This window comes from Mastigoproctus giganteus, chromosome 8 (genome assembly GCF_048544385.1).
Source record: "Mastigoproctus giganteus isolate SK-2022 chromosome 8, ASM4854438v1, whole genome shotgun sequence".
In the NCBI taxonomy this organism is placed as follows: Eukaryota; Metazoa; Arthropoda; class Arachnida; order Uropygi; family Thelyphonidae; genus Mastigoproctus; species Mastigoproctus giganteus.
In genome coordinates this window covers 179752007-179770259 of record NC_143582.1, presented here as the reverse complement: position 1 = coordinate 179770259, position 18253 = coordinate 179752007, and the positions used below count along the sequence as shown (strand labels likewise).

At 36.9% G+C, this 18253-nt stretch overlaps 1 protein-coding gene across 1 annotated transcript in view; it reads left to right on the top strand.

The window, feature by feature from the left end:
* The window catches only part of LOC150082041 (phosphatidylinositol 3,4,5-trisphosphate 3-phosphatase TPTE2-like), a 199605-nt gene that overhangs the window by 87232 nt on the left and 94120 nt on the right, over window positions 1-18253 (top strand). Inside the window, exon 8 of the mRNA XM_090380409.1 lies at window positions 16982-17042. Coding sequence (XP_090236535.1) covers window positions 16982-17042 — 61 coding nt within the window. The remainder of the gene's footprint in view (window positions 1-16981; window positions 17043-18253) is intronic.

Here is an 18253-nt window from a genome sequence, read left to right as displayed (position 1 = left end):
CATGCTGATGTAGAAAACAATCATCCAATAAATCCACAAAAGCCTTGCTAGTGTGTGAGTGCCAGCCCCCAAATTCCAGTCAACGTCTGGGAAATTAAATCCCCCATTATAAGACTCTCTGATTTACTGACCCACTCTATTTCCCTGAACAATTTCTTATTATACTCATCAGAGTCATTAGGCCTATAGCACACTACTACTCAATTTTGATCTCCCAATGCTTATGTCACACCAAACTGACTCAACACTGCACTGTTGAGCAATGTTGACTGGCTTCACTTCCTTGGATTTTATGTATTTCTTAACTAATAGCATAACTCTTCCTCCCTTCCTATCCTGTCTATCCCTTCTGTAGACATTGTACTCCCTAAATTCCAGTTCTGCATTCCTTATATCTGTGTGACACCACGTCTCTGAAATCCCCACAATATCTGCCTTTGATGTTTTGAGCAATACCTCAAATTCATCAAATTTATTTACTAAACTCCTAGCATTGGTGTACACGCAAGTATACATCACCTGTTTTTTTTCTTAGCTACCCTAACACAACCCATGTGTTTACTTGTACCCCAATGATTCCCAGCAGCCTCTGAAATATCCTGCATCTTATTTTCCAGGCTGCGGCTCATTCCAATAGAAGCAGTGCAAGAATCACTTTCACCTCTGCCAGTGGCTACTGTTAATCTATTAGTCCTTGTATCCCCCCCCAAGCTAGCAGTTTTCTGACCCACCTAACACTGCCTCGATAGCATCAGAAAATATTCTTGCACTCTTTCTATTTAAGTGTATCCCATCCCTGTAGAAGTAGTCTCTCCTGTTAACAAGTACTGACCAGGCTGAAAAAAACTCTACCCCTTGAGCCTTGCACAATCTTTCCAGGGCCGAATTGATCAACAGTGCTCTCATCATATACTCCCTCCTATCGTGTCTGGGCAGAATTGCAGACACTTTCAAATTCAACCCTCATTCACGGCTTTTTTTCAACAGTGATCTGTACTTGTTAAGTAATTCCGCCGGTCTCCTACTCTTAATATCATTAGTGCCAATGTGTACAACTATATCACCTTTTGTGCCCTTAAAAGATGATATCTGCTCTACAACGTCATCAACCTTTGCCCCTGGCAGACATACCCTGGTCCTGTTCCACCTATCCTTTTTACAAAGCATGTTGCCCGTTTCCCTGACAATAGTGTCACCAACAACTACCAGTTCCTTTGGGACCAGTGCATTCTGCCTTGGGGGCTGCTGCTGTGTTGCGTGATGACCAAGTGCAAGCTCTGGCATTGGTGTGGGCATCTGAGAGCTTGATGGGCCCCTCACTTTTAATCCTTCGAGGGCATCCACCCTGTCCTTAAAGCTCTCATACAGGCCCATAACAACGCTGAGTTGTCGCCTGATTTCCTTACACTCCTTGCATCGCGCACACACAAAGACATCCCCCATGGCAGTATCATGTTATCTGTTACTCATGTATGCAGAACAGTTTCCAAAGTTGCCCCTCAAGTTATTACTGGCTGTGTCCCACTTGATCTCGTACTTATCTATCAGAGTTTGTTTCTGCATTAAAAAGATGGTTTCTACAAGTATACTTGACCACAAAATTAATCTGCAGGCTTATTCCAAGGATGAGTGAAGAAGATGCTCAATGAACTAATAAATATCTGGCAGACCAGATGGGACACCTCCTTTGGGCTCTGCTATGTGGTAGTTTCTTCCTGATGTTACATTTCTTCTAAACAAAAAATCAAGAGCTTAGTTTTCCTTCAGTTAGGAGAAATCCTTCTTGATCAACTGGCATGGGTCATTAATGAGAAATTTTTTACTCTGTCTCCATAATACTGATTTCTGTTTTTGCAGTAGCAAAGAAAACTGGAGGCATATCCTACATGATTGTGTTATCAATGAAGACCTCTGTTTAAAGTTAATGTTATCTATTCCAGAATATTCTCTGGGCCAAGAATATATTAAAAAATTAAAGAAGCATTGCAGAATCATCTGGACAGGATAGCAGTAATAATTCAGACACAGCATGGGTTTGTCAAGGAGAAGTCTTGTCAACCAATTTGATTGGATACTATGATGTGGTCACAAAGGAACTGGATGCAAAAATTAATTTTGATATCATATACTTGGATTTCAGGAAAGGTTTTGATACTGTTGCACATGGAAGACTACTGTACAAATTGGAGCAGTATGGCATTAAGGGCAAGTTGCTACAATAGATAAAAGGATGGTTGAGTGGGAGACGACAGAGAGTGGTAATCAATGGACATGGACACTGCTCGTTGTGGACTAATGTTATTAGTGGAGTTCCCCAGGGTTCAGTGTTGGGCCCATTGATATTTTGTATATTTATAAATGATGTTGATGAAGGCATATCAGGCTTAATGTCCAAGTTTGCAGATGATACAAAGGTTGGCAGGGTTGTTAATGACAGTCTGCTACTGCAACAGGATCTAGAAAAGTTGGGCAGATGGACTGAGAAGTGGCAACTGAAGTTTAACATTGACAAATGCAAAGTACTGCATGTGGGTAGCAGTAACCCCAGAGAAATGTACCAACTATTTGGTGTTACACTCAGGATAGTGGAGAATGAAAGAGACCTGGGAGTAATTGTGTAGTCAGATATGAAGTTTTCTGAGCAGTGCAGACAGGCTGCCAGAGTATGTCACGGGGTCTTGTCGATAATATACAGGAATTTTGCGAGTAGGGATACGGAGGTGATTATCCCCCTGTATAAGGCAATGGTCAGACCACACCTTGAGTACTGTGTACAGGTCTGGAAGCCTCATTTTAAGAAGGATGTAGAGTTGCTAGAACGATTACAGAGAAGGGCAACAAGACTGGTGAATGGAACAAAGAGGTGCTCTTACGAAGAAAGGCTTAAGTTCTGCAAATTGCAGCTTCTGGAGACTAAGCATCTGTGAGGCGATCTGATTGAGGTGTATTAAGGCCTTGAATGGATTGAGCAGGCCTCAATGCTGATGGGATTCTTCCTCTTGCTCAGATTACAAACCTGAGGGGCATAGATTCAAACTGAGGAACGACAGTTGTAGAATAGATGTGTGGAAGTTTGCCTTTAGCCAGCAGGTAGTTAATTGCTGGAATGAACTTCCATCTGTTGTTGTGGAAGTTGATAGCTTAAATAAAGTCAAGGCAGAACTAGATAAACATTTGGAATGAATGGATCAGTGAAATGGGAATTTTTTTTTTTTTTTTTTTTGCTGATGCTGTATATGCTTGCTTTCTTGCATCATGTACCTCTACTAATGCTAATGTCCTTCTTCAATGTGAAAAAAATCTTTTTCTCCAAGAGTTTGTTCAGTCATTTTCAAGTGCAGAAATTCTTTATAATACACAGAATGCTGTAAATAGTACTGATAATGAAAGTTTGGCTACTTAGGTTTTTTTTGCTTTGATTAGTCAGCCTGCTTTTTTTTTTTTTTTTTTTTTTTGTTCCATTCCTGTTCAGATGGTGTTGTTTAACTAGTCCCTATCCTTTCCTTGACTTGGGCCTCAGGGAGGTTGTCTTCATTATAGGTATTGCACTCCTCCTGTAGTGCAGATGTCTCTCTAAAAAGACAGTCTGCATATTACAGCAGAACTGGCCTACCTTCCAGTGATAAAGGAAGGTAGGTGCCGACCTTAAAAAATATACATACATACATGTTCCTTTTTGTATACATTGTACCCCCCATATTCAAATTCTGTATCCCTTATATCTGAGTGACATATTCCCACAATGTCTGTATTTGATGACTTGTCGAGCACCTCGAATTCATCAAGTTTATTTACTATGCTCCTAGCATTGATGTACCTGCAAGTTTACATGAACCTGTTCTTGCTTTTAGTTACACTAACGCAGCCTGTGTATTTCTGTGGCCCACAGCAGGCCTTGAAATCCCCAGTACCTTGCATTCCAGGCTTCTGCATGTTTGAATTGAAGCAGTGCAAAATCACTTTCACTTCTGCTTGCAACTATTTTTATTCTGTTAGTCTGTGTATCCCCCTACCAAGCTAACAGTTTTCTGATCCACCTAACACTTCTCAATTGCATCAGCGAATATTTTTGAACACTTTATATTTAAGTGTATCCCATCCCTGTAGAGCTGGTGTCTCTCCTGTTAACAAGCACAGGCCACACAGAGAATAATTCTCCCCCATGAGATCTGCACAATCTCTCCAGTGCCAAATTGATTGACAAGGCTCTCATCAATACTCCGTTATCCTGTCTGGGCAGAATTGCAGACACTTTCAAATTTAACCTTAACTCATGACTTTTCCCCAACAATTCCCTATATTTGTAAAGTAAGTCTTCATATTTCCTTCTCTTAATATCATTAGTGCCAATATGTACAATATCACCTTAAAAGATATTTGAGTCATCAACTTTTGTCCCTGTCAGGCATAATCTGCTCCTGTTCCACCTATCCTTTTTGCACAATATATTTCCTGTTTCCCTGGCAGTAGAGTCACCAATAGTTACCACCTGTGGCACCAGTGCATTCTGCCTTGGGGGTTGCAACTGTGTTGCCTGATGCTCAAGTGCAACCTCTGGCATTGAGGTGGGCAGTGCTTGATGGTTCCACCAGTTTAATTCCTTCAGGGGCATCCAGCATGTTCTTCAAGGTCTCCTAAATACCCGTCAGAACACTGAGTTGATGCCTGATATCCCCACACTCTTAATGTCGAACATTCACAAAGACATTCCCCTTGGCTGTATCATGTTTTGTTCCAGATAGATCATCATACAAGTAGTACATTCAGAGGACAGCTGTGACAACTGCCCCTTTCAGTTCTTGAACCCAGCACTAAACTAATATACTTCAGTGAAATAATAGCACCATGTACCAGTTATGAAGCAATAATGTATATTATGCTATCAACTTTATGTTATTAAATATTTAAAAATTACAAAAGAGTTACCTCAATATCTCTTCATAGGGTGACTTCTGTTCACAACTTTTTTTTTTTTTTTGGCTGATACTATATAAACTTGCTTTCTTGCATCATGTGCCCTTGCTAATGCTAATTCTCCTAAAGCGACTTATTTAAACACGATTTGAAAACGATTTAAAATAGATACCAACTTCATTAAAATTAAAATTATTAAATTTGAAAACTTGAAAGTATAAGAGGGGGAATAGAGTGGATTTGAACTGAGGAAGGAGAAAACGGCCTCATTTAATGCTACCACACAGCTATTATTTTGGTCTCCTTCAGGAGGGAAGTTTTTTAGAAAATGGTTTTCATCATAATTTATTTATTTTCATCATCAAAGTTTTAGTATATTCCATATATTATATTTTTAGCGGTAATTTCTGAGAAAATCACAATAGTATAGCATCTGTCTGATTTTATGAATATTAGCCGGTCGCGATCACATAAGTTGTCTGTCCAACATTCTTATGGTTGAAGAGGGATGTATGGAATGATTTTTTAATATGTAATGAAGTTTCTGTGTGGATTTCGCTGTTACCCTAAATTCAGTGGCTTTGAATTAAGCTGTTTATACCATTGTTGAATGTACAGAATTGTAATAAACACTTTATTAAAATAATGGGAAAAACACTTTATTATGGGCATGCCACGGCGTCAGAGCTATCGTTCCAGCGGCGCCTCCGTAGCCAGGTGGGAAGGAGCAGCAGTGCATAGCACACGCTTCTTGATTAGACCGGGGTTCGAGCCCGTCACCACCAAATACGGAGAATGCGGAAAGGTCAGGGAATGACCACCGCATATCCCGGAGCAATATGGCCTTAGTTGCTAATGCTCCTAAAAACCAAATAACAAACAAACAACAAACTATCGTTCCACGCCATAAACAAAGATCATATTTTCCTGTTCAATGAAGCTATGGTTCATTGACAACACAATTACACAAAGCTTTTAATTGAGGAAACCTTAAAAATTAGAATATAAAATAACTCAATTAACAAATGATGCCCATTTCTCATCTCGGATTTGTGGACTTTCATGTGCATGCATATTAACAAGTAATCTCTCATTAATAAATAGCATGGGGAATGCACTTGTATTCCGTCCTGCGAACACGACAAAAGTCAAAGTTTGGTCCCCTTCAGGAAGGAAGTTTTTTAGAAAATCGTTTTCATCGTAATTTATTTATTTTCATCATCAAAGTTTTAGTATATTCCATATATTATATTTTTAGCACTGTTTATAATTTCTGACATAATGTCTTCAGTCACTCAAGGTTTCGTGGTGAATTGGATAGGTCTGAGGTCAGGTTGGGGCTTTCAACTATGATCCCGGGGGTGTCTGATCATTCATGGACTAAGAGGATTGAACACATTTAATGGAATTTTGACGAAGTTATGTATTTTAAATAATTTTCAAATCGTGTTTAAATAAGTCGCTTTAGGAGAGTTGTGAATAGAAGTCACCCTATGAAGAGATATTGAGGTAACTCTTTTGTATTTTTTAAATTTGATTAAACCTAGGATATATTGGACCTTTGTTGCCGTTAGATTTATAGTTATTAAATATATACATTATAATATCAAGTTTAAGTTGTATGCATTATGTTATCAAGTTTAAGCTATGCGTATTGTGCTATACCAGTATGCTTGTAAAGTTAAGTTAATTATAAAAGATAATAAAATTATCTATTAACACCAACCTACATGATTCAAACTTTAGAGATACCTATTTACCACAGTTAAAATACTAAAAAAATTCCCCTACCATGTGCTACAGTACAAGTTACAAGATACAGATTTGCACCAAATCACTAATACAAAGGTTCTATATATGTCGTAAATTACAAAATCTCTATCTAAATTAAAAATAAACTAATGAACATAGCCACAAACTATTTATAGAATATGATTTAACTTGCCAATGAAGTCGATAAAATGGTAAAATTTTTCAAAAACTTTCCTCTTTCTAGGAGCTCAAAATTGTTTTACTTCACTCCCTCTCACCCATTCCATAATCCATAGTAACTTGCCTTTAATACCACTATGCTCCAATTTGTACAGCAGTCTTTTATGTGCAATATCAAAAACTTTCCCGAAATCCAAGTATATGATATATTTTTGTGTCCAGTTCCATTGTTACTAAATCATAGTATCCAATTTATTGGTCAGACATGATCTCCCTAATGAACTCATGCTGTGACTGAAGTATAAATGCACTCCTGTCTAGATTGTCCTGCATTACTTCTTTAACCAGTCGCTCCATTATTTTCCCCTGGAAGAGAAGTTAAGCAGGTCTGTAATTATTCAAATCACTCTTTGGCCGACCGGGCTAGATGGGTGGGTAAAGTTCCTGCCTGGCAACCCAAAGGTCGCGGGTTCGAATCCCGCCTCGGGCTTGGATCAGAGTACTGCAAAAACCTTGGGAGGGGCATTAGAGCCACAGAAGCCGATGCACCAATAACTAACAAAAAAATAAATAAATAAATTTTTCTTTGATCCTCCTTTGTGAATTGGGGATACATTTTCACATTTCTCCAGTCCACAGGGACCTCCCCTGAGTCCAGCAATGCCCTCATAATTATGACTATAGGTTTGCTTGCCTCCCTTAATATAATTGGATAGATCCCATCTACCCCAGGTCATTTTTTAAGTTTAACTTCGACAGCTTCTTTTCCACTTTCCTCTCTGCTATTACAAAATCATTTAGCTCCCGTCAGAGTTTGATGAAATTCTGGCATTCAGTTACTTAAACAATTCCTCACGTGTGAATTTAGATACAAAATACCTATTCAGAAACCTAAGCAAGATCACCAACGGTTGAATCATCAATATCAAGTAGACCAACGCGATTCCTCCTCTTCCTTCAAGTGGTTACATAAATAAAGAAGTGTTTGGTGTTTTTCTTTGCATTCTTTGCCAAAGATTTCTCATCTGCTCTTCGCTTGCCCAACCTCCTTTGTAACTTAATCGCAGACTAGTTTATCTACCATAGACTTCTGTATCACCTGATAATTTATATGCATCCCATGTATTTTTATTCTCTGCCAGTGTCTCATTAGTTCATCTGATATCCATTTATGTCTAATTTAGCAGTATAGCTAACAGCTTATTTCATGTGATTATTTACCTGAATGTGTCACATTTAGAATTTGTTGTTGGTAACATCAATAGTTGGTCCCACTGTATAGAATTTAAAAACTGCCTGAGATCACTGTAATCTGCTTTATGGAAGCAAAAAACATTCCTTTTACCCTTGATAGTAGTTACACCTTTAAGTAAATCCCACATCAGTACACTGTGATCATGCCACCTAGTGGTTCTTTTATATAAATATTCACTACTGATAATCAGATCAAGACTGTTGCTCTCTCTCTCTCTCTCTCTCTCTCTCTCTCTCTCTCTCTCTCTCTCTCTCTCTCTCTCTCTCTCTCTCTTGTCTCTCTAACATGCTTCTGTAGAAAACAATCATCCAATAAATCCACAATAGTCAATATCTGGAAAGTTATCCCCTATTATAAGACATTCTGATTTTCTGGCCCAATTTATTTCTCTATATAGTTTTCATTACAGTCATTAGATTTATTACACTCTTACTCTCATTTTTGTTTTCCCAGTGCATATGTCATACTAAACTGATTCAACATTGCACTGGTGGCCACCAATGTAGTAGTAGTAGTGGCATGTGATGCAAGAAAGCAAGTGTATGACCTTATGCAGCATCAGCCAAAAAAAAAAAAAAAAAAAAAAGAATCACACCATTCCCTCCAAATGCCTGTCCAGTTCTTCTTTAAATTTATTTAACCTATCAACTTCCACAACAACAGATGGAAGTTTGTTCCAGCAATTAACCACTCGCTGGCTAAAGGCAAATTTCTGCACATCTATTCTACATCTATCTTTTCTTAATTTGAATTTATGCCCCCTTAGGTTCGTAATCTGTACAAGTAGAAGAATCCTTCAGAATTCAGCATGCTCAACCCATTCAAGGACTTATACACCTCAATCAGATCACCGTGCAGGTGCCTAGTCTCCAGCCACTGTAATTTGCAAAATTTAAGCCTCTCTTGGTAAGAGGATCCTTTCATTCCCCTCATCAATTTTGTCCTTCTCTGAACATGCTCAAGCAAATCTACGTCCATCCTAAAATGAGGCCTCCAGACCTGTACGCAGTACTGAAGGCATTGCTTGACCATTGCCTTATACAGAGGGACAATCACCTCCTTTTCCCTGCTAGCAAAATTCCTATATATCATTGACAAAACCCCATGACCTGCCCTGGCAGCCTGTCTGCATTGCTCAGAAAACTTCATATCTGACTGCACAATTACTCCCAGGTCTTTTTCATTTTCTACCACCTTAAATGTAGTACCAAACAGTTGGTACTTTTCTCTTGGGTTACTTCTACCCATATGCAGTACTTTGCATTTGTCAAGGTTAAACTTCAGTTGCCACTTCTTAGCCCATCTGCCCAAATTATCTAGATCCTGTTGTAGTAGCACACTGCCATCACCGTACAACCCTGCCAACTTTTGTATCATCTGCAAACTTCGACACTAAGCCTGATATACCTTCATCAATATCATTGATAAATATACAAAACAACAGAGGACCCAACACCGAACCCTGTGGGACTCCAATAATAACATTAGTCCACGAAGAGCAGCACCCATTGATATTACCACCCTCTGTCTTCTCCCACTTAACCATCCTTTTATCCATTGTAGCAATTTACCCTTAATACCATTCTGCTCCAATTTGTACAGTAGTCTTCCATGCGCAACAGTGACAAAAGCTTTCCTGAAATCCAAATATATGATATCAAAATTATTTTTTGCATCCAGTTTCTTTGTAACCACATCATAATAACTAATCAGATTTGTCAGACAAGACTTTCCTTTAACAAGCCCATGCTGTGTCTGAATTATTGCTGCAGTCTTGTCTAGATTATCCTGCAATGCATATTTAACCAGTGACTCCATTATTTTACCCGAACAGAAGTTAAACTAACTGGTCTGTAATTATTCGTGTCACCCTTCGATCCCTCTTTGTGAATTGGGGATATGTTTGCACATCTCCAGACCATAGGAACCTCCTCTGAGTCCAAGGATGCTCTCATAATTATGGCTAAGGGTTTGCTTAGTTCCTTTGCCACCTCCTTTAATCATCCACCCCAGGTGCTTTTCTTATGTTTAACTTCAACAATTTCTCCTCCACTTTGCTCTGTTATTACAAAATCATTAAGTACCCTGCTACAATTTGATAACCTTCTGCCATTTTCAAACCTTAATAATTCCTCATGTGTGAATGCAGATGCAAAATACTCATTTAGTTTGTTTGCTATCTGAGCAGGCTCATAAACAGTCGAACCCTCAATGCAAGTGGACCAATCAGATTCATCCCCTTCCTTTTAGAGTTTATATAAGTAAAGAAATCCTCTGTTTTTCTTAGCATCTTTTGTCAAGGATTTTTTGTAATCTGCCTTCGCCTGCCTAACCTCCTTTGTGTCCTGATTACAGACTAGCTTATATCTGCCATAGGCTTCTGAGTCGCTTGATAATTTATATTCACCCATGCATTTTTCTTCTCTGTCACGAGTCTCATTGGTTCATTTGATAACCATTTAGGCCTAAATCTTGAACAATATTTCTTAATAGGTATGAAACTTTTAGTAGCATTCACGATTAATTCCTTGAATGCTTTTACTGTTGGTAACATCGTCAGTTGATCCCACTGTACAGAATTTAAAAACTGTCTGAGTCCACTGTACTCACCTTTTTGGAAGCAAAAACCCTTTCCTTTACCCCTGATGGTAATTAAATCTTTAAGGTTAGTCCCACATCAGTACACTGTGATCACTGCCACCTAGTGGTTCCTTTATCTGCAAATTCTTAATACACAAATGATCACTGCTGATAACCAGATCAAGCGTATTACTCTCTCTGGTTGCCTCTCGAACATGCTGCTGCAGAAAACAATCATCCAATAAATCCACAAAAGTCTGACTAGTGTGTGAGTGACCAACCCACAAGTTCCTGTCGATATCTGGGAAGTTAAAATCCCCCATTATAAGACATTCAGATTTACTAGCCCACTCTATTTCTCTGTACAATTGTTCATTGTACTCATTGGAGTCATTAGGCCTATAAGACACTCCTGCTCTTATTTTTGCTTTCGCAGTGCTTATGTCACACCAGACTGACTCAGCAGTGCACTATTCATCTATATCAACTGGGTGCACTTCTTTTGATTTTATATTTTTCTTAATTAACAGCATAACACCTCCTCCCTTCCTATCCTTTCTGTACACATCATACTCTCCAAATTCCAGTTCTGTATTTCTTATATCTGTGTGACACCATATCTCTGCTATCCCAACAATATCTGCCTTTGATGTCTTGACCAACACTTCAAATTCATCAAATTTATTTACTATACTTCTAGCATTGGTATACATGCACCTATTCCTAGTTACCCTAACACATCTCATATACCCACCTATTTCACGATGACTGCCATCCGTCCCTGAAACCTCCAACACCCCTCGCTCCAGGTCACTACTTATCCTAATAGAAGTTGTGCAAGAATCACCTTCACCTCTGCCTGCGGCTACTGTTAAACTATTAGTCCTTGTATCCCCCCAAGCCAACAATTTTCTGACCCACCTAACACTGCCTCGATAACATCAGCAAATTCTTGCACCCTTTCTATTTAAGTGTATCCCATCCCTGTAGAAGCAGTCTCTTCTATTAAAAAGCACAGACCAAGCTGAGAAAAATTCTACCCCTTGAGTCTTGCACAGTCTCTCCAGGGCCGAATTGATCGACAAGGCTCTCATCATATACTCCCTCCTATTGTGTTTTGGGCAGAATTGCATACACTTTCAAATTCAACCCTAATTCAAGGCTTTTGTTCAACGGTGACCTGTACTTGTTAAGTAATTCTGCCGGTGTCCTACTCTTAATATCATTAGTGCCAACGTGTACAACAATATCACCTTTTGTGCCCTTAAAAGATGATATCAGCTCCACAACATCATCAACCTTTTCCCCCTGGGAGACATACCCTGGTCCTGTTCCACCTATCCTTTTTACAAAGCATGTTCCCCATTTCCCTGGTAATAGTCACCAACAACTACTAGTTCCTGTGGGACCAGTGCATTCTGCCTTGGGGATTTCCGCTGTGTCACGCAGTGACCACGTGCAAGCTCTGGTGTTGATGTGGGCAGCTGAGAGCTTGATGGGCCCCTCAGTTTAGATCCTTCGAGGGTATCCACCCTGTCCTTCAAGCTCTCATATAGGCCCATAACAATGCTGAGTTGTCGCCTGATTTCCTTACACTCCTTACCTCACGTGCACACACAAAGACATCCCCCATGGCAATATCATGTTCTGTTTCAGAGAGTTCCTCAAAACATTTCACAAGTTGCACATTGTAAACTTGGATGTACTGTCTTAGATTTTGTGCTTCTATCATACTGCATGATAGAAGAGTTGGGGGAGAGAGAATGCCATAGCTTTGTTCTCTTGACTGAATATGGTTTTTACCACTTCAGTCCTCCATTAAGCAAATAGTGGTAGTGCACTGAGTAATGAGAATCATGTACCACTTAGTACTGGCTTGTGACACAGAAGGGCAGCTATTTCTCTGGATGATGTGGATATCAAACCTTTACATCCCATGTTTCTCACAGAGACATTATTACAGCTATGATAGCTGGAATAATGTCTCTGTGGGAAACCTTAGGGAATTATTATATAAAATTTTTATGAAGTACTTGATTTTCAAGAATTTGGAATTTTAAGAGTTAAGGTTTTATTGTTTGGCAGTCTAATATTACTTGAAACCATAGAAATATTATTCTTCTCTTCACCCCCTTCCCCATGTATTTTTATTTTTTATGCCATTAGTCATGACTCTGTTGATGTTTAGATAATACTTTCGGTATCCCAGATAGTAATACATGTGTGTGTGTACACACACACACACACACACACACACACGCCATAAATACTTTTTGTAACCACTCCTACCAAAAGGCCTGACGTAGCCAAGTGGTCAGGAGCACGAGTGCAGCAGCACATGCTCTTGAGTGGACCAGGGTTCAACTCTGTGACTGCTAAATACTATTAACATTTGTACTGATTGATTTATTGTAAATTCCACTGATCTGGTGGTTGTGCCATAGTATAAACAAGAACATTTTTTTTTAATAGCACTAACCGACTTTTAGCACTTTACTTCTGGTCTCATAACTTCTTTGAGTTGAAATGAAAGAAGTGTACTCAGTGCTCCACTACCACCAAATAGATCTTCCAGTGAGTTTGCAAAATTTAAAAAAATTATTTGTCATGCAAGAAACCTAAATTGCTGGTTGTGACTACATCAGGTTCTATACTAAGTCAGTTTGTTAAACCATATATCAGGTTACAGGAGTTTCCTTAAAAATCACAACTTTACTACAAATACAGCACAACTTTCCTTTATATAATAAAAATTCCTTCTTGCTATGACATACATTTTCCACAATCAAAAACATCACTGTTGACATGAAAATAATATATATATAAATAAGTAAATAAATCTGCAGCCCTTGTCAGTCCACTGCAGGATGGAGGCCTTAACAAGTCTTGTTGAATGAATAGACCACAATCTTTCAAGCTGGTCCAGTGCAGGTTGGCAGATCAACCATATTTAGTATTCAGGAGTTTGAACTCCGGTCTACCCAGAGTGTGGGCTTTTGCACCTCAGCTACAGAGGCCAATATATGTATTTAAAAAAAAGAAAATCAAATTTAAGTAGCATTGTTCATGCACAAATAGCTTAGAACAACTTCTGACTTTATAAGAAGGTAGATACATAGGGACCAGTTAATAAATTAACAAAGGAATGCCACATTTTTATTCTCTTTGTGCATAATTGGAACAACTTCCATTTGTTCTCTTAACATTGATCTTGAGGTTGTAATCGGTAGACCAATCTTAAGATTATTTGACTTTCAAACCCATTATTCTGTGCCTAGAATAATGGGTTTGGAAGTTTCAATTATTGACATCCCTGCACATGATACTATAATCAAAACTTTAAAGAAACTTTAGAACAAGGAGAAGAAGAATATTTGTAAGCATTGTATCATTACATTATTATACAGGGTATCCAAAAAATACCTTTAATATTAGAATAATCTTAACTTTTGAACATATTCATGTTTATTTAAATTAATGTTTTCACAGTTACAAATAATAGCTCAAAAAGGTTTTATGTACATTAATAAACTCAAACATGTTCCCCCTCTTGTATCTCTGAGGATGTCAAATCTGTATTTCACCTGCCATTGTATTGCTTAGCATTTTAGGCAAAATCAGAGATTGATTTAATTATCCTTGTCTTTAATGTTGGAAAATGAGGAACTATTGTTGCAGATACCTTATTCTTAACATAACTTTACAAGAAAAATCGAGCAGAGCTATGTCAGGTAACCAAGGTCACCATTAAATCAGTCCGTCACAATTAATCCAGTGATTTTGGAAAACCGTGCCAAGTGTTGTGTGTTACATATAGCAGAATACCAATGAGGCAGGATGCCTGTCCTGTTGGAAAAGAGAGAGAAAAAAAAGACCAATAATCTGGTCATGATGAAGCCTGCACCACCACCACCACCACAAATGGACCTGTGAAAAAATGCATGAAAACTTGTGCATTTTTTCACACACACTGCATATGGGTTTCAGATACCCATATTTAAAAATTATGCTGATTTGCATATCTTTAAACCTGAAAAGTTGCTTCATCAAAAAAAGCATCCTTTTTTGTAGGAAACTGTTATATTGCTCAGTTAATTGCAGCACTATGATGGCAAACCATTCACTTGCTGGCGCCTGTCTGTTGGTCATAACTGCTGAATCACTTGAACTTCACAGGAAAATAATCAAAGCATTTTATGAACGACGTTGTGTACTGTTTAACAGGCTGGATGCCTTTAGCCCATTAGTCATCCAGCCTGTTAACAACAAAATTATTGTCTAACTTTAATTATACTTATCCATTTATCGCATGAATTAACTTTTGACCATGTTAAACAGGCAGTTGATATTAGAAACTGATAGCCGGGTTAATTGTAGGGGACATATAAAGCCTTGATAAAGTCCCTTTCAATGTGTCCTATTACCTATAAATAACTTGATATATATTATTATTATGTTTATTAATTGTTTTATTTTTACTTTTGCTTTGACTAATGATCATCCTTTACTAGGTTTGACCTGTTATGGCTATTATAGGGTTAAGTAGCTACCAGCTTATCCTATATGAAATATATCTTACCTATTTTACTAATTGTACTTAAACTATACAAAAAATATATTATATATATATATATAAATATACAGCATCCATAATATTACTGAGTTTAGGTTGTAAAGATGTAAAATTATAGTTAAAGTGTAATATATAGAACACCCAATTAATGCCATCAAACGATCGAACATTACATCGGACGTTATGTATATACTAAATAGATACGTTATAGTGTAAAGTTAATATCTTTAAAGTTTGAAAATCCATATAGCCATAGTCCTGCCATATCTCCAGTATACATGAAAACCAAAATATAAATCATATTAAGTAAATTAATAAAATAATAAAATAATAAGCCCAACACAGGAAAATTATTTTGCAAGGAACTTTGTCGAGGGCTAAACCCTTACAAAATAACCAACCCATGCTAGACTGAGCCATCGGTTTCTGTTATCATCTGCCTGTATACTAAAGCCAAAATAATATAATAGTGGAAATGTGGAATAATTTAGTATAACATTAACGTAAGATTTGAGACAAATGTAAGTCTAGAATGCCAAAACAACAAGTGTCGTACCGTAATACATAACAACAATTTATAAATGATACAGGCTGGATGATATTTAGCCCGACCGATCGCTACCACATTATAAGCACAACTGAGTAATTATTAAAATTTTTGCTGAACACAATTTAGCATAAAATTTTGCAGAAAATAGCTAATAAAGCTAACCGAAGGAGAACGGAAAAATGTATAGTAGAGCAATAGTACCTCACTCCCCCTCGAATTACTCTAATAGTTCGCGAGGTATGAAAAATAAGGCAAGAGGAAAGCTAAAAGCAAAAAGAAAGAAAAGGTCAATTTATCGATAGTACATCGGATATTAACCGGGAGCGTAACTTCCCGACCCTAAAAGTAGGGATCCTGGTTAGGTAGTAAAGGCCTGTAAAAATATATCAATCGAATAAAAAGAAAAAGAAGAAAAAGAAAAAGGAAAAAACGGAATGGCTAATTCCTAATAAAGTTTACTTTAAGTATGACATAAATAATGTCAGATAAAGTCACTTGTTGTTTTGGCATTCTAGACTTACATTTGTCTCAAATCTTACGTTAATGTTATACTAAATTATTCCACATTTCCACTATTATATTATTTTGGCTTTAGTATACAGGCAGATGATAACAGAAACCGATGGCTCAGTCTAGCATGGGTTGGTTATTTTGTAAGGGTTTAGCCCTCGACAAAGTTCCTTGCAAAATAATTTTCCTGTGTTGGGCTTATTATTTTATTATTTTATTAATTTACTTAATATGATTTATATTTTGGTTTTCATGTATACTGGAGATATGGCAGGACTATGGCTATATGGATTTTCAAACTTTAAAGATATTAACTTTACACTATAACGTATCTATTTAGTATATATAAATATACAAATATACACCTTTATTTGTATTTTTCACCCCTTGTGTAAACTTACAATCATATAAAGGGGAATAAATTTGTAAAAAAACTATTATTTAGAACTCTTGTAAAGAGTTAACTTTATTATTTTTAATCGTTTAGGCTGAATGTTTTTAAATGTTGTTGAAATGAATTAATAATACTTTCCAGTCAAAAATTTTACATGCAAAAAAGAAAAAAAAAAAAAAAAAAATTTGCAATAATTTTGCATTCCAGTTTATTAGCTATATCTATAAAAATATTGAATTTATTTTTATTTTATAAATATCAAACAAATTTCAGGAAGTTGCAAGATTTTTGGACACCAAACATAAAGACCACTACAAAGTGTTTAACCTTTGCAGTAAGTAGCTTCAGCTAATAAGTTGCTTTGCTTTATTCTTTGCTTTCATTCTTAATACAAAATTGTTGATCTTAATGCTTATTTTGAGGTATATTAATAAAAAAAAATAAAGTTTGACTGGATGTTATAGAAAACAGAATATTCTATAGGGTTTGATCCGAAAACAACTAAAAAAAAGTGATATAGAATGCATACAAGGAATGTTTGAAAAGTTCTGTGACTGGCAACACATGCAGATATGTCATATGGCAGTGGTTAGGATATTGTGTTAATAATGTAGAGGTTGATACTGTACATAGTTGTTTGCATTTTCATGGAAAATGAAGTATATTTTGCTATGGCTAATGCAAATTAAATGTATGGTTTGAGGGAAAGTTGTATCATTTATCAAGAAATAAACTGTTCCAACTTTTTATTTATTTATTTTCTTTTATCAAGAAATAAACTATTCATCAAACACTTTACCATATGCTTGTTCACATGTAGAATGGGTAAGATTGAGGATTGGAAATTTGCCTTTGTCACACTGCTTGAAATCATGTCATAAGAGATGTCTCTAATTCAGTACAGGTGACCCCCCGCTTAACGCTGATAATTCGTTCTGGAAAAACAGAGCGCTAAGTGAATCCGTGCTAAGCGAGTGCAGATTCACGGTAGTGAAAAGATGCACAAATGTTGGTCAAAATATTTAATATTCAAATATTTGTACATATAAAATATTCTGCATTACATACTTATATAATTATGTGGTAATCACTTACGTATCAAAATTAAACTTAAAATTCCATTTAAAATCATGAATTTAATTGATCTAAATTGATTAATTTAATCATGAAAAATGTGTCGATTTTGGGTTGTACTTTGGTCCTCTTCCTGGTAAACTAAAAGGGGTTTTAATTTTAAATCCTCTGCAGCGTTACCACCCAACAATAAAGTCAACCGATCCTTCGCCGCTTTGAAACCTGGCATGTTTTTTTCTTTTTTCAATATGAAACTTCTTTTATGCATTTCTTTCCAAAAAAAGTCCTGCTTCATCTATGTTAAAAACTTGTTGAAATATAACACACGATACCCCTCTTCAATAATTTTAGCAAGTTCTTTTATGAAAGTTTGGGCTCCTTGATCTGCACTTGCGGCTTCTCTCTGGATTTTAAATCTATTCAAACAGCCCGTACTAGTTTTAAATGGTTCAACACTTTTTTTTTTTTTTT